This window comes from Benincasa hispida, chromosome 7 (genome assembly GCF_027475165.1).
Source record: "Benincasa hispida cultivar pf3 chromosome 7, pf3_genome.v1.1, whole genome shotgun sequence".
Lineage (NCBI taxonomy): Eukaryota > Viridiplantae > Streptophyta > Magnoliopsida > Cucurbitales > Cucurbitaceae > Benincasa > Benincasa hispida.
Genome location: NC_143484.1, coordinates 3,584,799 through 3,605,813, shown reverse-complemented (window position 1 = coordinate 3,605,813; position 21,015 = coordinate 3,584,799). Strand labels below are relative to the sequence as shown.

At 36.5% G+C, this 21,015-nt stretch overlaps 1 protein-coding gene across 1 annotated transcript; it reads left to right on the top strand.

The window, feature by feature from the left end:
- The first annotated feature begins 6,215 nt into the window (after positions 1 to 6,215).
- LOC120081613 (NADH-ubiquinone oxidoreductase B18 subunit) lies at positions 6,216 to 20,674 on the top strand. Its single transcript, XM_039036640.2, has 2 exons — positions 6,216 to 6,642; positions 20,536 to 20,674. Exon 1 carries the CDS (start codon positions 6,335 to 6,337, stop codon positions 6,623 to 6,625), a length of 291 nt encoding a protein of 96 aa, XP_038892568.1. The 5' UTR covers positions 6,216 to 6,334; the 3' UTR covers positions 6,626 to 6,642; positions 20,536 to 20,674.
- Positions 20,675 to 21,015: the final 341 nt, after the last annotated feature.

Below are 21,015 nucleotides of genomic sequence, written 5' to 3'. Positions count from 1 at the left end.
TCGTTTGATACATGGTGTGTGAATGAAGAGATAAAGAAAGTGAAATACAATGATGAAAATAGATAGAAAAAATACAAACAAGCGCCAACGTCTTGGCACAGATTCGGGTGGAGATCTGCTTGCCGGATTGGATGGATCAGATGGATGGATGAGCTTTCCTCTCAGGCTTGCTCAACCGGTGGCAGGATTCTCAGCACAGAGCTTCTCGGCGGGTATTTGGCAGAATAGAACTGAGACTCATCTCTTGGCCTTGTCTCGTCTTCTTCCCGAATTTTTTCAGTTAAGCACTCAGCTCAGCCTTTTCTCTCAACACTTTAGCAGCAATTAGCCCCGTATCCAGTAGCATATCTTTTTTCTGAAATCTATGGGGTATTTATAGGTGAGGATCTTTGACTCTGACCTTGTGGTCCCCACTTATTGTTATGGTAATCCCGAAGATGGAGGAATAATTATTCCTTCTGTTATGTAATCAGACCGTCAATTCTGCACAACCGTTAGTTGTACACGTGTCTCCATCCTCCGCTTTTGCATTGCTCAGCTGCATCTTTCGATCGAGTATTTGCATGTGGTGTTTGTTTTTATTACTGCATGTGGTTGAAAGCCAACTCTGGATCGACTACGCATTGCACCGTCATTACGTTAATCGTCTCTTCATTGTTGATTGTCGGGAGCATTGTGACAGAGATGCGTTGATCAATTTCTCTTGAGCCTTAAGCGCAAGCGATGACTCGGTTTCCTGCAAAACAGAGTAAAATTTTCCTTTCCTTCCATCTTAAAGATGTTAGTAGGTATAGTTGTGATAATTTATAATTATTGTAATTCTATGCTAATTTTCATACAATTGACGCATATTTATTCTCTTTTGGCTGTAATATCTAGATAAGGCAGTATAAATAACTTGTATTTCTACAAGTTATCAGCCATATCCAATAGTGTCGCCAGGATAAGGTACCCAATCTCATCCATATACTTATAGACCATTTTGGCTATATACTTAAAACTTGATCCACTTTTATGTCTCCACATAGAGTTAAAGTTATTCATATTATAGCCATGGATTTGTTTATTGGATTTATAACATAATGCAATATCAATAACAATTGATTGAATGAAAAACTCAATAATACTTTTATTGATGAAGTTATTTATTAGAGATGGATACATTTTACTTGAAAATGTTTATTATATTCCTTCTATGAAAAGGAATTTAATTTCTTTCTCGTGTTTTCTAGAACGTAATTATAAAGTTTATTTTTTTAAATAATGAAGTGTTCATTATTTCGAAAGGTCTTAAGATATGTTCTGCAAATTTGGAAAATAACTTATATGTGTTAAAACCGACTGAGGTAAAAGCTGTTTTGAACATAGAGATGTTTAAAATAGCTGAAACTCATAATAAGAAAAGAAAAATTTCTTCGAATGCCTATCTTTGGCACTTAAGACTAGGTCATATCAATCTCAATAGGATTGAAAGGTTAGTTAAGAGTGGACTTCTAAACCAGTTAGAAGATAGCTCCTTACCTTCATATGAATCTTGTCTTGAGGACAAGATGACCAAAAGATCTTTTACTGCAAAATGTCTTAGAACCAAAGAATCCTTAGAGCTAGTACATTCAGACCTTTGTGGTCCGATGAATGTTAAGACAAGAAGAGAGTATGAATATTTCATCAACTTCATCGATGATTATTCAAGATATGCCTACATTTACCTAATGCATCATAAGTCTGAAACACTTGAAAAGTTCAAGGAATATAAGGCAGAGGTTGAGAACCAATTAGGTAAAAAGATTAAAACACTTCTATGAGATTGAGGTGGTGAGTATATGGACTTAAAATTCCAGGACTATTTGATAGAATACAGAATTCAGTCACAACTTACAGCATCTGGCACACCCCAACAGAATGGTGTAATAGAAAGGAGAAATAGAATTCTATTGGACATGGTTCATTCTATGATGAATTATGCTCAGTTGCCAAATTCTTTTTGGAGTCACGCAGTAGAGACTACGGTGTATGTATTGAACATGGTTCCCTCAAAAGTGGAAACACCTTACGAGTTATGGAGAGGACGTAAAGGTAGTTTACGTTACTTCAGAATCTAGGGATGCCCAACACATGTGTTGGTGCAAAATCTCAAGAAATTGGAACGTCGTTTAAAAGTATGCCTATTTATAGGCTATCCTAAAGAGACAAAAGGTGGTTACTTTTATGATCCTTAGGAAGATAAAGTGTTTGTATCGACAAATGCGACATTCCTAAAGGAAGATAACATGACAAATCATCAACCTCGCAGTAAGTTAGTATTAAGTGAGATGTCCAGAGAAACTATAGATAGATCAACAAGATTTGTTGATTGAGTAGGTCCTTCAACAAGAGTTGTTAATGAAACTAGTACTTCACATCCATCTCAAGAGTTGAGAATGCCTCGACGTAGTGAGAGGATTGTGCAACAACTTGACCAATACATGGGTTTAACTGAAACTCAGATCATCATAGCTGATGATGGATTAGAGGATCCATTTACTTTCAAACAAGCAATAGAAGACGTGGATAAGGACTAGTGGATAAAAGTCGTGGACCTCGAAATGGAGTCAATGTACTTCAATTCAGTATGGGATCTTGTAGATCAACCAGAAGAGGTAATACCTATTGGTTGCAAGTGGATCTATAAAAGAAAGTGAGACCAAGTTGGTAAGGTACAGACCTACAAAACTATACTCGTGGCAAAAGGGTTTACCTAAAGATAGAGGGTAGATTATGAAAGAAACCTTCTCTTTGGTTACCATGATCAAGTCTGTTAGGATACTCTTATTCATTGCAACTTTTTATGATTATGAAATCTAGAAGATGGATGTCGAGATAGCTTTTTTGAATGACTATCTTGAAAAGAGTATCTATATGTCTCAACCAAAGGGGTTTATTGAACAGGGTCAAAAGTAAAAGATTTGCAAGCTTAATAGATCCATTTATGGGCTAAAACAAGCATCTCGATCCTGAAATATGAGATTTATTACTGCGATCAAGTCTTATAGTTTTGAGTAGAACGTTAACGAACCTTGTGTTTACTAGAAGATTGTCAACAAAACTATAGCTTTTATGGTTTTGTATGTTGATGATATTCTACTCATAGGAAATGGAGTAGAATTTCTGGCTGATATTAAGAGATGGCTTGCTACATATTTCCAAATGAAGGATTTGGGAGAAGCACAATATGTTTTTGGGATCCAAATCATTCGGAACTGCAAGAACAGAACTTTAGCATTGTCTCAAACATCTTATATAGACAAGATGTTGTTTAGATATAAAATGTACAATTCCAAGAAAGGCATGTTACCTTTTAGGCACGGAACTCATTTGTCTAAGGAACAATGTGCCAAGACACCTCAAGAGGTTGAGGTAATGAAATGAATTCCATATGCATCAGCCGTAGGGAATTTAATGTATGTCATATTGTGTACTTGTACCAACATATGCCATGCAGTTGGAATCTTCAGCAGATATCAATTTAATCTTGGATATGATCATTAGACTGTCGTTAAAAACATCCTCAAGTATCTTCGAAGAACGAGGGATTATATGCTCGTGTATGGTGCTAAGGATTTGATCCTTACTGGATACACTGATTCTGACTTTCATTCCAATATGGATTCTAGAAAATTTACTTCGGGGTCAGTATTCACTCTGAACGAATGAGCTATAGTGTGAAAAAGTTTAAAGCAAAGTTGTATTGGTGACTCCACCATGGAAGCTGAGTATGTAGCTGCATTTGAAGCAGCCAAAGAAGTAGTATGGCTCAGAAAGTTCCTAACTGATTTGGAAGTCGTTCCAAATATGCATCTGCCTATCACCCTGTATTGTGATAACAGTGGAGTAGTTGCTAACTCAAAGAAACCTAGAAGCCATAAGTACGAAAAAAACATCGAGTGCAAGTACCATCACATCAGGGAGATCGTACATTGAGGAGATGTGATTGTCATATAGATTACCTCTGAAGACCACTTGGTTGATCTATTTACAAAGACCCTCTCGGCTAAAGTGTTCGAGGTCACCTAGTGAGACTAAGACTGCGAAATAGATAGACCTAGGGCAAGTGGGAGAATTACTGGGCATCTGATGCTCTAGTTTATTGTATTTATTCTTTCAATACTCAACATTTTATATATATTTGTATATATGTAAAACCCACTGGAGTTTTAGTTCAAGTGGGAGTTTGTTGGGTTGTATGTTCTAAAACTCGCAGTTTGTAATGTTAAACATTTTCTATTATCAATAAAGATGTTATTGACCTTTATTCAATAAAACTGTTGTTGAATATGTAAATTGCACATAAGAATAAATCCAATAAACTAAAGATCCGTGGCTATTACATGAATACTTGAACTTTATGTAGTGACATAAAGATGGATCAAGTTTGAGTAAATAACCAAAACGGTCTATAGTATATGAATAAGGTTGGGTATCTTATTTTAGTAATACTATGGGATGCGACCACTCTGTAGTTGTTACAATTAGTTGTAAAGTGCTACAAATGAAGTGATCTTGATTCGTTCATGTAGTGACATGAGGAGGGGGGTTGTCCTATGCAATGAGTTTGCATAAGATTGGACAAAAAAAAAAGTCACTCTTACTTTACAACGCTGTTTACTATTTAAGACTGATTGTTTCAAATCGATGTCCTATGTAAAAAATAGTAAAAATTAGTATAAATCCCTAAACTTATTCGTGTGCATTCACAAAAATTAAAATGTGAAAAAACTTCCAAAGCATTGAAATAATCACTCTTTTCTTTGTCACTTTGTCGACCTCTAAATTGTTTGAATTTTGAGAAATTTCTTGAACTTCAAAAGCAAGGTTTTTTCTCCATCCTCCTCAATATGCGATGATTAGTAGGTGAATCTGTTGCCTGTATAGAAAAAACTATAAAAGTATATAAAAAAGTTACATAAAATCACTCTATATATTTTTATAAAATTGAAAAGATGACGTACATTAAACAAAAAGAGAGAGGTGATATATTCCGAAGAGCTAAAATTAAACTTCTTAAAGAAGAAAAAGAAACATATGGGAAAAGGTTGCTATTAACAAAATTAAGAAAATACCTACCACAAAATTTCTAAAAAATATAAAGAAAAATCAAAGAAATTAGCTAGAGAGAGTCGGTTAACAACATTAAAAAACAAAACAAAAGGGAGAGGAGATACCTCATAAAATGAGATGTTGAAATTAGCTATTTATACATAAAATTTAGATCTCAAATCATAATTTGATTTTATTTTGTTTAAAAATAATTTTCCTTTATTTTAATGTGAAATAGATATTATTAGATATAAATTGTGATTTAAAAAAACTATTAATAAGAGATTAGAGAATAAAATGTGATTTATTTTTAATTTTTTTTTACTATTGTTTAACTTAGATTTTAGAGATAAAATGTGATTAGAAAATTGTTGTGAATAAAAGGTGAAAGGATAAAATATGATTATTTAAAAAAAATCCCTTTATTCGAAGAAAGTAGAGATTGTTAAAAATAAAAGGTAACTTTTTAAAATATTCTTCCTAAAATAAAGATTAGAGACTAAAATGTGATTTTTTAATATTTATATTCCCTTTATTCAATGTGGGGTAGATATTAGAAATAAAATGAATTTTTTTAATGATTTAAATGTGAAATTATCTAAGATATCCTAATAACCATCAATTAAAAAGGATAAAAGGAAAACAATTTTTTTTTCTTATTGCCTCTTTTAGATGATATAGGTTTTTTTTTACTATTATTTAACTTAGGTATTAGAGATAAAATGTTATTTAAAAAAGATTTTTGTGAAGAAGAGATTAAAGGAAAAAATATGATATTTTTTTAAAAGATCATTTATTTAAACAAAAGTAGAGATCGTTAAAAATAAAATATAATTTTTTGAAAATATTTTTCGTAGATTGGAAATCAGAGAATAAAATATGATTTTTTTATATTTATTTCTTTTTATTCAATGTAGAGTCTACGAGAGATAAAATGAGGGTTTTTTTTTTTTAATTTTTTAATTTAAGTGTGAAATTAAGTAAAATATGTTTATTCCATAGTCCATAGTAGATCGTAGATTAATGGTTAATAAGCTAAAAGTAAACCACGGCAGCTAAAATTACAAATACTTCCTTTTTCACACAGAAAAAAAAAGAAAAGAAAAGAAAAAACTGGAGACATTTTTCATTACTTATTTATTTTGTTTTTGAAGGCATGTAGCAAATTTTCCCTGAGCAAGACGGCGATTGATAATCTGCTATTACAGTGAAGAAGCTCACGAACCGGAAGTCGACAGCCGAAGAGAGTAGATCAATCATGGAAGTTCAGGGCTCCTCGAAGAAGATGATAGCGACGCAGGCTGAGATGGTCGAGGCTAGGGTTCCAATTCCTTACAGAGATCAATGCGCTCACTTGTTGATCCCTCTTAATAAATGCCGCCAATCCGAGTTCTACCTCCCATGGAAATGCGAAGACGAGCGCCATTCTTACGAGAAGTGTGAATATGAGCTTGTTATGGAGAGGATGCTTCAGATGCAGAAGATCCGTGAACAGGAGGCCAAGTTGAAGAAGGGTGTTCCTCTCATTCCCAAAACTGCCAATGTATGACCTCATTCTTCAATTAGGTTCGTCTCTGTTTCTCTCTAATCTTCTTAAACATTACTATTTGATTCTATTGCATTTTTTCCCCTTGTCATCGATTTCTCGTGATCTTGGTTCGTATGTTTAAAATTCTATGTTTTCTTTTCCCATTTTGTTTTAGGGCTATAATCTTCCTGAGCTAATACCCCTTCATGATTTGACCTACAGCTTGATTAGGATATATTTCTTTCATGACTTATGTTGGTAATGATAATAAAATACATAAACTTATGGATGAATGCGTTTATGACATAGTTCTACGTACACGTACCAATTTGTGTGCGATGTAAGCCAGAATCCCGAGGAATGAAATAATGTGAGAATCGAGATAGAGGAAGCGCTGTTCAGCTACCTAAATTCAAATGGAATAAGAAGGTGATTATTTCCCAAGCTTCGGCTCTGAAAGTATAAACTCCTAATTAGTGAAGACAGTATTTAAATTGGCGAAGTGGTTTGATGAAAACTAATGGGTATATAATAGATCTTTCTTCTAAATACTAAGGACCTATGGTGGGGACATTTTGTATTCACTTGGGCATTATGAATTGAACCTACTTGATTGACTACTTGAGGAAGGTCCGTTCATCATTTCTTCGGGTCTGCACAAATCTCTCAAAGTTCACTTGGTACTTCATATTTTAAGAGAGGGTATGTGCTCATGGGATTCACCCCACAAGTATAATATATTTTCCTATTCTACTATTTCAATATTAGAAACTTTCCTGGAAAGATGGTCCATCCTAAGTGCAAATGATGCTCAAAAGTTACGGCTTACTTAGGTCTTTCAATGGACATAGGATTATTATCATTCATCACAGCAGAGACACAAGCTTTCCCATTATTTAGCCTATGATCACAGTGCTTATTCTTATTGCATATCAGGAAGTTTCTAAGAATTCCTCCCTCAGATGGGTCAAAAGAGTGCTTGGTATATCAAATAGGAAATGATGATTTTGACTTGGCTCCATGTTCAATGTCCACTACTTAGTTCTTGATTCAGGGACCTCCAAAATTTCAGTGATGAAGTTCTATATGAAACAAACTTTTCATGATATTGTAAAAAGTTACAAATAATAGAAAACAACCCTCGTTGGGCAATATGTAAGAGAAGATTGCACCATAGCAATTTCTGGAAACAACCCTCCCCCAGTGTACATCTTTCAACCCAAACCCAAAGCCTCTAGGAAAGACTTTGCCATCTTGAATTTATTATAGAACAGAGAAAAAAAATAATAATAAAAGAACACTCTTTCCAAAGAAAGCCAAAATGAACAATTTTCTATGCAACATTATACCCCATTGAGGATACAATCAATCAACCTCATTAAAACATTGGGGTCGGAGGCAAGAGATGAGCGGCTCAAGTTAAATGCTGAATTTGTTGATTTGGAAGGAGAATGTGAGTTGGAGCAAAAAAGTTAAGGTGAAGTTGGCTAGGGAGGGTGACTGTAATTCTGCTATTTTCATAGGGTCGCTAGTGGAGGAAGAAAAAAGAACTTCATTAGTGCCGTTGAGAAGTTAGGACGGTTAAGAGATGAGCAAAAGATGGAGGACGAGGTGCTTCATTACTTCTCCTTTTTGTATGACCCTTTGGTTGGGCCTTGTTTGTTTGTGGAGGGGTGGATTGGCATCTTGTTTCCCTTGAGAATCGAGCCTATTTCCAAGACACTTAGTCCTAAGTTTGGACAACCTTCTTTTGGCATTTTCCCAAAACAACTGTGAGTGTACCAATTCGAGGACCTTCGAAAAATCTTTAATGAATTTTATGAGAAAGGTAGTTGATTATGGGTAAATGAAACCTTTGTTTGTCTAATCCAGAGTCGAGAGGAAGGATTTATGCTTCCAAAGGTCTTAGACAATGCAACCATCTATCTCCCCTTTCTTTTCCTCTTGGTGGTAGATGTTTTGAGTAAGATGGTCTCAAAAAAGGTGGATGGTAATATTCGTGAGGGATTCCTAATTGGGAAGGACAATGTTCACCTGTCTGCCCTCACATCTCCAATTTACAGACGATACTACATTCTTTCGCTCTAAAAAAGAGGAGTCCTTTCTCAATTTAAATCAAATTTTAGTCTCTTTGAGATGATCTCTTGGCTTGTGATTAATAAAGGCAAATGTAAAATTTTGGGCATTAAATGTGACTAATATCTTCATCCATCTTGGGCCTTCCCTTGGTCATTCTTCTTGAGGTCACTCCTTTTGGGAGCTTGTCCTTGGGGACTATCTCCCAACCACCATTCTTCCCAAAAAAGCATACTTGATTCAATCTAATTCCCAAGTTTCAAATCATATTCATTGATCAACGTCTACAGAATACAGATAACTTATTTATAGCTGCCAAATTGATAAGGAAGGGTCTTTAACTAACTACCTTACTTAGCTCAAAATAGTAAAGGAACTTCAAGACTTATAACAAATCAAGTCTTTACCTAAAACTATGTTAAGGAACTAAAAGATTACTGATTGCCCATGAATGACTAACTCGCCCAAGATTACAACATCTTCTTGAAAGAATACAAAGATCCAACAAGGAAGATAAAGAACCAAGAAAACTCTTTAGGGAATGCCAAAGAGATCCAAAAGAGTTTATATCAGAATCCATCCTCCCAAGAAAAATTTTCTAGGCAAGTGAGTGTAGACAATTTCATATGGTGTCTTCCCTATGATTTTTACTTCATATGTTTGAATGCAAATTCAGCTTTAGCCAGGGAGAGATCCAATTGTTTTGGATGAGTGCCTCACAAGCATTGGATAAGATTACCTAATGTGTTGTATTACATTGTAGGCCTTGTATGCATCTTCCCCCTTCTTGGTATCGCATGTGTTGTCATAGCTTTGAATCCCCGATTCATTTGTTTGCCCACTGCTCTTTTGTGAAGCATTTTGGAATATTGTTCTGGAAGCCTTTGGTTGGTCTTTTGTCTTCCCATACTCTATTTTTGATCTCCTAGCATCTTTACTTATTGGACATCCTTTTGGTGATACCAGACATTATTTGGTTTGGCTATTGTATGGGTTATTTATTTATTTTTGGGGGTTGTTTGGGACGAGGGATGGAATAGTGAACTTCAAAGAGTTGTGAAGTCTAGGAAGTTGTGAACTCCTGGGGCCTTGGTATAAGGAGTTAATAAGGTATAAAATGATGTTTTTTAGTAGTGGGACCCACAAACTCCTTGGGACAAATAAAAAGTGGTGTTTAGAACTCCACTCCCCTCAATTCCTACTCTCCAACCCCTTGGGCCAAACTTCCCCTCTGGGATGAATGCCGAACTTCCCCTTTGGGATGAACGCAATGGTTTGCCCTTCAAAGACATATCCTTTACTTTTGATAGATTTTTGGATTTGGTGCTTACCCATGTTTTCAATTGAAGTAATTCCGAACCTCCTTTTACTTCCTATAGTTTATCTTTTTTTCTTTACCATCGGAGAAATTTCTTGTAATCACCTATAGATGTTGTGACTTTCCCTATTTCATTCTTTCAATGAAATGTTTCCGTGTTAAAAAAAAAAAATGTTTGACCTAATGTTCGTTTAATTTGGTCGTCCATTTGTGGATGACTTGTGGTGCTAAACTTGAGACTATCAAACTTTTTCCAAAGAGTTTACCAAAAAAGTAACTAAGGAATTTAACATCTCTCTTCGATACTATCGATTTAGGGATGCCATGAAGTAAAACAACTTTTTGAAACAAAAATTGCTACATAGACCGCATTTGAAGTTTTTTTGCAAGGTAAAAAATGGGACATCTTGCTGAAATGGTCTATAACAACAAGAACAAAAGTCATAGCCACTCGATTTATAGTTAGACAAAGTATGAAATCCATGGAACTCCCAAATCATTGGGAATAGTAATGGTGTGTATAATCTTGAATTATGAGAAGCTCCCTCTGAGGTTTGGGAAATAAGTAATGCTCTTCGATTGCTTTGTAATTGGTCCCAACACGCAAACACTCTTTCAGTAATCAGATTGATAGAGGAAGGGCGATAGAGTGACCCATTGCCTAAGACCTCTTATAGCATGTGAATTCTACCCCTCGGCCAACCATTGATAATGATCGAGTACTTAATTGAGCAAATAAAAATCAAATGCAAGATCTCCATTTGTACCCAAACACCTTTCTAGCTAATTCCCTATCTTGGAAATTCCAGTCCACATGGTCATATGCCTTCTCAAAATCAATCTGAATGATGATGCCTTCTCTCTTACGAGATTTATAGTCCTGAATCACCTCATTAGCCATAAGTGATGTAGAGGTTTTCTTGGCATTTCACTATTTATTTTGTTTGTTAGTTATTTTTTTTCCTCCCATAAGTTGTTATTGATGAAAAGTAAAAAGAAGAGAAAATGACATACTTGTTATGTGGAAAACCCTAGTACAGGGAGAAAAAACCACGGTGCAGAGAACTTTATTATAATAATGTGATACAGAATAATGCCCAGAGGCTACAGTTTAAATAGAAAAAGATGAAACCTTAGGGTATACATGAAAAGACAAAAATGCTCCTAGGGCAAATATTCTATTTTCAACACTCTCCCTCAAGTTGGAACGTAGATATCAATGTGACCCAACTTGCTAACACATGAGTCAAAAAGTTGTCGTGATAGCCCTTTTGTAAGTACATCTGCAATCTGCTGACTAGAAGGAACATAGGGAACATAGATATTTCCACTGTCAAGCCTTTCTTTGATAAAATGCCTGTCAATCTCTACATGCTTCGTTCTGTCATGCTAAACAAGGTTGTTTGTAATGCTTATAGCAGCCTTGTTATCACAATAGAGTTTCATTGGTCCATCATGACTTTAGTTAAGATCAATTAGGACCTTTTCCAGCCATATTTCTTCACATATCCTAAGGCTCATGGCCCTGTATTCAGCTTTGGCACTACTTCTGGCAATCACCCCTTGTTTTTTACTCCTCCATGTAACAAGGTTACCCCAAACAAACGTACAGTAGCCCGATGTTGACTTTCTGTCGACCACTGAGCCTGCTCAATCAACATCTGTATAGGCCTCGATGCATCGCCTGTTTAACTTTCTGAACATTAATCCCCTGCTTGGAGAAGCCTTTAAATATCTCAAAATTCGTTCCACCGCCTTCATATGTTCTTCATAAGGAGATTGCATAAATTGGCTAACCACACTTACTGCATGTGCAATATCTGGTCTCGTATGGGAGAGATAAATTAGCTTCCCGACCAAATGCTGATACCTCTCCTTGTTAACTGGTGCACTACTACTCAGATCACTAAGCTTGGTATTTGCTTCCATAGGAATGTCAACTGGTTTACATCCTGTCATACCTGTCTCGTTGAGCTAATCTAGCATATACTTTCGTTGAGAGACAGAGATGCCTTCCATCGATCGGGCCACCTCCATTCCGAGAAAATACCTTAACCTTCCAAGATCCTTGATCTTGAATTCTTCAGCCATCCTTTTCTTCAATCTGTCTATTTTTGAAGCATCATCCACCGAGATTACAATGTCATCAACATACACAATTAGAATTGCCATTTTCCCAGACACAGACTTCTTTATGAATAAGGTGTGGTCTGAATGTCCCTGACTGTACCCTTGCGATTTTACAAATGTAGTAGATCTACTAAACCAGGCTCTCGGAGACTGTTTCAACCCATATAATGACTTCTTCAGTTTACAAACTTTGCGACTGAACTGTTTTTCAAACCCTGGAGGCGGACTCATGTAAACTTCTTCTAATTCTCCATTAAGGAATGCATTCTTCACATCAAACTGGTGCAAATGCCAATTCTTATTAACTGCACACAAATTGTATTTAACTTTGCTATTGGAGAGAGTCTCTGAGTAATCTATCCCAAAGGTTTGAGTGAAACCTCTGGCCACTAACCGTGCCTTGTACTGGTCGATCGTACCATCAAGTCTATACTTAATAGTAAACACCCATTTGCAACCAACTGTCTTGTGTCCCTCAGGAAGAGTGACCTATTCCCATTTGTCGTTCTTTTCAAGAGCTTTCATTTCTTCCATGACAGCGGCTCTCCACTCAGGAATTTCCATAGCTGTATATATGCTGCTTGGTTTTGAAATAGTGTCGAGGCTAGTAGCTAATGCTTTGAACACCGGAGACAAGTTACTATAAGACATATAACTTTGAATTGGGTACTTGGTACAAGACTTCGTTCCTTTCCTCGAAGCAATAGGAATGTCAAGAGAGGCATCATGATCTTCCTGTTCTTCTGACTTCTCATCACACTTAGTATCTTGCTTTGTCCCATCTTGGTCTTTCTGATCTTCTGACTTCTCATCATACTCAATATTCTGCTTTGTCTCATTTGTATCTTCTTCAACATTTTCAGTCGGAACCTGGGGCTCATTACTGCCTTCACCTGTACCAGCCATATTCTCAGTACTGTCACTGTTACTGTCAGTACTATCATGGTGATAAGTATCCACATTAGTCACATTCTTGGTACTGTCTCTGCTTACACTACTTTCAACACAAGCATTATCACCACACATGTTATCATTATTAAGAATAGAAGACTTTGTACCTGAAACTGTCACTCGTTCTGACTCATGTACTGGAGTCGGAGAAGTGATTGACGACACTATTTCCTTTCTAAGATTCCTCCTATAGTACATGATCCATGGGACTTGCTCGGTAGGAAGAATAGGAGCATCGACACTTGTGTCAGGAATGGACTCAGGAAGGTCTGGCAGGCAAGGACTTAGACCCCAATTGGACTCTTCACTTATACTCTCCCTCGGAAGAGGACTAAGGGGAAAAAAGGGACGGTCTTCGAAGAAGGTGACATCCATGGGGACAAAGTACTTGCGGGAAGAAGGATGGTAACATTTGTACCCGCGTTGATGAAGGGGGTATCCCACAAAAACACACTTCTGAGCCCGAGGGGTAAATTTGGTTCTATTAGGATCATGGGTATGGACAAACACAACACACTCGAACACACGAAGTGGAACATCAGTGGTAAGGCGGTTATTAGGATATGACTCTTTGAAATAGTCAAAAGGAGTTTGGAACTTTAAGACATGAGAAGGCATTCGGTTTATTAAGTGAGCTGTTGTCAGAACAGCATCTCCCCAAAGATATGACGGAAGAGATGTGGATAGCTGAGTGACCGAGCAACCTTAATTAGGTGACGGTTTTTCCGTTCAGCCACGCCATTCTATTGCGGGGGTATAAGCACATGAACTTTGATGAATTATTCCTTTAGAGGCAAGGAATTCCGCGAGGTTATTATTAAAGAATTCCCGACCATTATCGCTTCGAAGAATGGTGATTCTCGCGTTGAACTAGGTTTCTATAGAATTGTAGAACTACTGGAAGACAGAGGTGACTTTGGACTTGTTAGTAAGGAGAAAGACCCAGGTCAACCTAGTGTGGTCGTCTATAAAGGTTACAAACCACCGTTTGCCAGTAGTGGTTGTAACCGGAGACGGACCCCACACATCACTATGAAAGAGGGTGAAGGGTTTCGAAGGCTTATAAGGGTTAGGGTTTGAACGAGATGCGAGGTTGTTTAGCTTGGACACCCTTGGATTAAGTCCTGCCAAATTGAAAAAAATATTTAGTTCCCAAAATTCGGCTTCGTACAACATCAAATTTTGGATTAAGTCCTGCCAAAAAATCATAGACCCGGTTTGTCTCTTCGGATTGATAGTGCAAAACTCCTCCACACGGACAACTCCAATTCAACTCTCGACATAAATCCATCTCTTGCCAAATCGAAAACAGCTTATTGAAGTACAACTTCTTCACAGCCTCCCAAATATCCCTTGCAGTAGCAGCATACAACAGGGGTGTTCCAATTTGGGTTTTCATACTCCCTATTAACATAGATCGGAGTAGAGAATCCTCTCCTTTCCATACGCGTTCCTGAGGGTTGTTGCCTTATCTAGGTTTTGGTATTTTTCCAGTCAAATACCCGAACTTATGACGACCCTCGAGAGCCATTCTCACATATTGGGACTACGAAAAATAATTATGACCATTTAATTTCTCTCCTACAATACAGCTAGCAGGATTCCCAGAAAATAATTGAGTTGTAGATAAAGTAGGGAAAGAAGTTACCGGGCTTTCTAAATAAGCTGGGCAATTAGAGATTTCTCCCCGGCCATTTGACGTAGTTCCAAGAGCCTCTCCAAGATTGGCCATTTGCTGCTATATTGACTCGTTCTGCTGTTTAATCTGAATCTGGAACTGGGCCAACTGTTCCTGAACGTAGTCAGATCCGCTTGGCTGGAAAGAATTAGAACCGCTCGATTGGAAGGAATTGCGAGCGATTCTGGCAGTCATATGTGACGACGGCTTGAGAACATGGCTTGAGAGATCGAAGCTCGTGGCTCGGATCGATGCTGACTCACGCAACTGGGTATCAAATCTGGGCATCAACGTCGGCTGTCTGACTACGTTCATCGCGTACGGCTGGGCATCATCCAATGGCTGGAACATCGCGTGCGGTTGGGCATCACGTGCGGTTGGAATATTGAGCACCGGTGGCTGGGCATTGCGTGCGTCTGGCTGGGCGTCAACACCGGCGGCTAGGATCGGCGTTGGAGGAAGCTGATCATCTGATGTGTGCAGCTTGGATCATCTTTGAGTGGATCCGAAGCCTTCTCCGAGTGGATCGGCGTTGGAGGAACCTGGGTATTTCGATTGTCTCCGAGCGGCTTGGACTCGACCTTTTCATGCGGCTGACTAGGGTCGGAAGCAGCAGACCCGTGCGATCTGAAGCTTGATCCAATCATCTCCTGAAATCGGGGCATCATCATCTGAAAATACCGTTCCATGGCTGTTTGAACGACAACTTCGATTTCTGTAGTCGTAGTGCTAGAAGGCCGTTGCGATTCTCTTGTTGGGTTTTCCTCAATGGTGGCCAGGGTTTCATCTTGCTCTGATACCATGATGAAAAGTAAAGAGAAGAGAAAATGGCACACACTTGTTACGTGGAAAACCTTAGTACAGGGAGAAAAAACCACGGTGCAGAGAACTTTATTATAATAATGTGATATAGAATAATGCCCAGAGGCTACAATTTAAATAGAAAAAGATGAAACTCTAGAATATACCTGGAAAGACAAAAATGCCTCTAGGGCAAATATTCTATTTTCAACGGTTACTATGAGTTACTTTGTTAAGTTTTTTATTTGTTTGCTGCTGGATTTGTTTGAACCAGAAGGTTGTCGATTTTAATCAGCCTAATTTAAAGGCTTGTACATTAAGTTTCTGGCATCAATAAGTGTTGGATCTAGATTTACTCCAACATTTCTCAATTGGTTAGGCAACACTTTATAGACATTGGCAATTAGACTGACAGGTCTATAATCTCTCACTCTCCTCGCATTCTCCTTCTTAGGAATAAGATGAACAAAGGCTCATTAATGGAGCTATACAACATAAAACTCATAAAAGACCTTCCAAAGGTCCCCCTCCATACAATCCCAACTATCTTGGTAGAAGGCCTTAGATAAGCGATCCGAACTTGGGGCTCTATTCCTATCAAGCTCGAAAACCACCCTCTGGATTTCCTCCAAGGAGAAGGAGGCCTCCAGAGTAGACAAATCATAAGTAGAGAGAGGATTCTAATCCAGTCATACCAAAAATGAAATAGGCTTTACTCTTTAGAGGTAGAGGGAAACTAATACTACTAAGACCCTAAGTTTTTTTATAACTAAAAAAACCTTTATCAGAGTAGTAAGGGCCATCAAACATCTTAGTGTTTCCAATTTTCTTTTACAGGTTCTGATCTTGAAAGATATAATGAGATTCCAAGAAGGTGACACAAGAATTTGGATCTCAACAAAGATTATTGACATATAAAAGGTTACATGTTAGTGTAGGAACATGAAGGTGCAAAGAAATTGTATCCATCAATTGAATGGTTTATTTTCTTACAATAGAAGAGAAACTATCATCCTCAATTTTAAATTGTTTATTTTACAAAATAAAATACGATTAAAAAAGATGAGATGAACTGAATAGTGGCTCCTAAATCAATGATCCACGGAGATGAGTTATTACAAGAAAAAGCTTGAGGATAGTTACATATCTATGCCAAGGAAACACAAATATTACCAGATGATTAATTGGTTTGTAACACTTGCAGGAATTGATGAACTTGTTCTATACCGAGGTAACTTAAATTAGATCAGCCTGAACTAAACCAGAAATTAATCAGCCATAATTAAACCAAATCAAGCCAAACTAGATCTGAACCAAACCAAGATTAAATATCAAACAGTCGGTTCTAGGTTTCCAACCAGAGCTACAACATAGATTTGTTCAAACCCATGAAGACCATGAATAGAGACAAAATTGAATGAATGAACAACCTTCGGCGAATCAGTAGCAGTTGCCATGTCGTTCAATGAATTGAGGGTGGGTGCGACAGCTTTCAGCGAATTGATGTCGGGTGTGATGGTGATCCACCATGCGACAAACTGATGAGAGAAAAAACTCACGAATAATCGATTGTGAACACGCAAAAAACGAGAGGGGGTCTTGGGATTCGACGAACGAATAGGAACAAGAACAAGAACTGCCAGACAAGAAGGTATCGTCAAAAGTGGAGTTGCTGTTTCTGGATGATGGCTAGGGTTTCGACATTATTGGCAGTGGCGACTAGGGTTTTTAAAGGTTAGAGTTCTTTCCTTAATCTAATACCAATTTGACTTTGGGAAGAGAGTAGTAATGTATTTCTTCTATCTTATGAATCAAATATAGGGTCTCTTATATAGAAGAAAGACCAACACCAATAAGGAAAAAAATCTTATAGTTATACATGATAATTATACACATAATAAACATCTAATACTACAAAGAATATGAAGGAAATCCAACTAAAGTCTATCAAAGGAAGTGGGCAAATGTTGGAGAAAGAAAAGAATGAGCAGAAGAGACGTTTTTTTTTGTTATGGGCCAGTAGTGTAGGACTTTATTTTAAGAATCTAGTATATGTATTGTTTAGGAGGTGTGAGTATGTATCTTACAGAAAAGGACGTTCTTGTGGTAGGAAATAGGAGAAACGGTAGTTCTTGAAATCCTTCTCAGATTATTATTTACATTCTTGTAATCAATAAATTCCAGTTTATCTAATTAGTTCTATTAGTGGATAAGGGAAATGAAGATTTTAGGTAAGGGAACTTTATTGCTTTTATTTATAATTGTTAGATTGGAATAAATGGTATGTGACCCTTCGTTAAGGGTTGCATCCTTACAATTTCATAAGTTGCATTCTTTCATGAAATGGTGCATCTTTTCACTAAATAGCCCAATTTAAACGGGACACGACTATTCGAATGACCACAAATTAGTCTATAAATATGACCTTTCTTAAAATTGATTTTTTACGTTTTCAATCAACATTCTTCCTTAAAATTCTTTCCATTTCAAAATTTGTTGAAGTTTGGTATATGAGTATAGTTTGTTGTTGTGGACGTGGTGCTACTTCTATAGGAAAGGTAATCTCTTCTATCCTAGAAGACAATTACTATCTAAACTCAGGTAATAGAGTGAGTAAATTTGTTTTAAGTAGACAACGTGAATTCTTTGGGCTTAGATATTTTCTTTTATACAAATTTTATGATTTTATGTGTTTTGATTCATCTCACAATAATGTCTATTGAAATTATTAAAAAATTCGAAGTTTCAATTTCTAAACCATTTCAAAATATGTGTGCAACATAATGGTGGGCTTTCTATGGCGGTAATGCTCCGAGTTTACCAAAGTTAGCCATGAGAGTTTTTAATCTTTAATATTACATGCAATGCTTCATAACTGTGAGCTCAATTGGAGTATTTTCTAACATGTAAGCGGTTTTTTATTTTTATTTTATTTTTATTTTTTTATTATTATTATTTTTTTTCTTTCTTTCTCTTCTTCTTTCTAAATTATTCACTTAAGATTTAGAAATTTACTTTTGACTCTGCATGGGTTAATAGCTTTGAAGATTCGTGGGAAGTGGAGGAATGTATTAGGGAAAATGTGTCTAAATTATTTTCGAGGAATGTGGGAGAAGTTCTAACAAGTGGAGGGAGTTCACCTAAGTGAGATTGGGAGTAAGTGAATAAGGGTTTAGGACGGTTCACCTCTTAAAGTCAGACTCAGTCTCTGGGGCACAGGATTGTAGCATGTATGGTTGTCAGTTTCTAGGTCGGCCATTCCCACAGTCTCCTGATGTACATTTAGAAGTCCTTTGAAAGTCACAGGTCTCCTGATGCACATTTAGAAGTCCTTGGAAAGTCACACATTATTTAACTTGCTTTATTAATTACTTTGAATTCTTGGTGGGTAATGGGGCTTGGATACGGTTGTGGAAAGATTTGTGGGTAGGTGGAAAGGCGACTTAGGCCTTGATTAAATTGGTGCCAGGAATGATTACGTTATTGATTTTGGTTTTTATTTTAGAAGAAAGCCTCTTTGAGATGCTCTCTGAAGATCTGCCTAATCTTTTTGTATCACAAACTATCTGTCGTGTTATAAATATTAGCGACTCATATTGTTGGTTCTCTGAGTCCTCAAGATTTTTTCTCGTCTCTTTTTGACTAAATTTCATATCTCATTCCAAAGATCAAGTTGTCTGCATGGCTTATATTTCCTTCAGATGTCAAACACTGATGTTGTAGAAGTGCTTGTTGACTCGAGAGAACTAGTATAGTTTTTAAAATATAGGAAGTCGAGAGAATGTTAGGAGTAGGTGCATGTCTCTCTCAACAAGCGCATCTATTGATCTTTGCCGATTATATTTTATCTTTTTATTCAGTTTTGTTTGGTCCTTTGTTTAGACCCTTCTATATTGTTGACCCCACTTGTTATACTTTTGCATAATAAGTTGATAAAAGCTAGTTTCTTATAAGTCATTATAAAAAGCTATAGGCCTTATTTTTAACAGTTACAATAGTTTCTGATTTTGCATCGGGAACCAGTTTTATTGCCTATAATATTTCGTAGTTGGGAAAATCATGAGATTTATCCATATATCATTATTTTGGATGGTTAAGTCAATCCATGTTCTCTTTAGGTGATCATGATTTCCCTCCCTTTCTTATTTTTGGGTTAAGCTGTTGGATAAAGTGCAAATTGCAATAAATTGCTAAATTCCATGAAGTAATTCCCTTGGTTGAAATTCTCGACAGCTTTGTTTTTGTCCCTTCCATTTGAGTTGTTTGAAGAGATGCTTTTCTGTAAATTGTTACTGTTGAATCTCTGTTGAAAACCATGGAGGGTGGAAACATGAATATGTCGTGATTGTGAAAGAATATTTGATTAGGTTTGTTTTGCTGAATATTTGGTTTGCAACTATGTATTTTTTTAGTGGAGAATAGATATTTGAACTTTTGACTTCTTGGTCGGGTTATGTTCTTTAATGAGTTATGTTAATGCTTATGTTGCCAAAAAAAAAAAAAGTAAAAAAATGTTGATAACTCGAGAAATTTTGTAGCTTTTAGACAAAGTTCATCTCTTTGTGATCCAGACGTACATTGAAAGAACAATTCTTTTATATTCCTTAAAGCTGTATCACCATTTCTCGTGACGATGGCCATGTCTTAACAAGTTGATTCTAGTGTCATTTTGCAATTATTCCAATGGTTTTATGTTCCTTCAATAATTTTCTAGAAGGTTGTTGAAACATGAATGCCATATTTGCTGTCTTCCCTTTCATTTAATTGCCTATATCGAGTGTAGTACATTGAAAGTTCAGAAGATGATCTATCAAGTTTGTTGCTTTAGAAAATGGGCTTGGAGGATTCCTAAAGGAAGGAGAACTTGTTTTGGAATTAATATGAAATTTTAAAATTTAGATGTCAAATTATAACAATTTAATGATTTACTTCGCATCGTGAGGGTTATCTGTTGATTGTTTTGCTTAAATCTGACAGGAAGCCGTAAATTGCCGAGGCATGTCAAGGTTCACTATTTTCCAGCACCAGCAATGGGAAGGTATTTGATACTGTTTGGTCGTTTGTAAACTCCTAATTTTGAATGCCATCTTTCCAAACTTTTGAATCTGGTCGGCATCCTGTATTCAGGTTTTGGAATAAAGTTACCCCCCTTAACTAAGGAAGTGTAAACTTGATCCTTTGATTTCTTTGATAAAGTATCTCATCTATGTTGATGTACTATTTTCTTGAATATCATTTTGCCTCATTGGTTGTTAAATCATCGATTTATTCAAAAGTTTAAGTTGAATTATATCCACTCTCTTAACACTTTCTCTCCTGGGCTTGAAAATTATAGAAGACCCAACAAGTATTAAATGGAGAGTTAATAGCATTATTGGTGTTTGAAAACATGACAACCCGGTGTTTGAAAACATGTTATCCTACTTTGATATCGTGCTAAGTCACCAATTGACTCAA

Coding starts and splice junctions, on each gene's coding strand:
- LOC120081613 (XM_039036640.2), top strand. CDS start 6,335: ATGGAAGTTCAGGGCTCCTCGAAGAAGATGATAGCGACGCAGGCTGAG.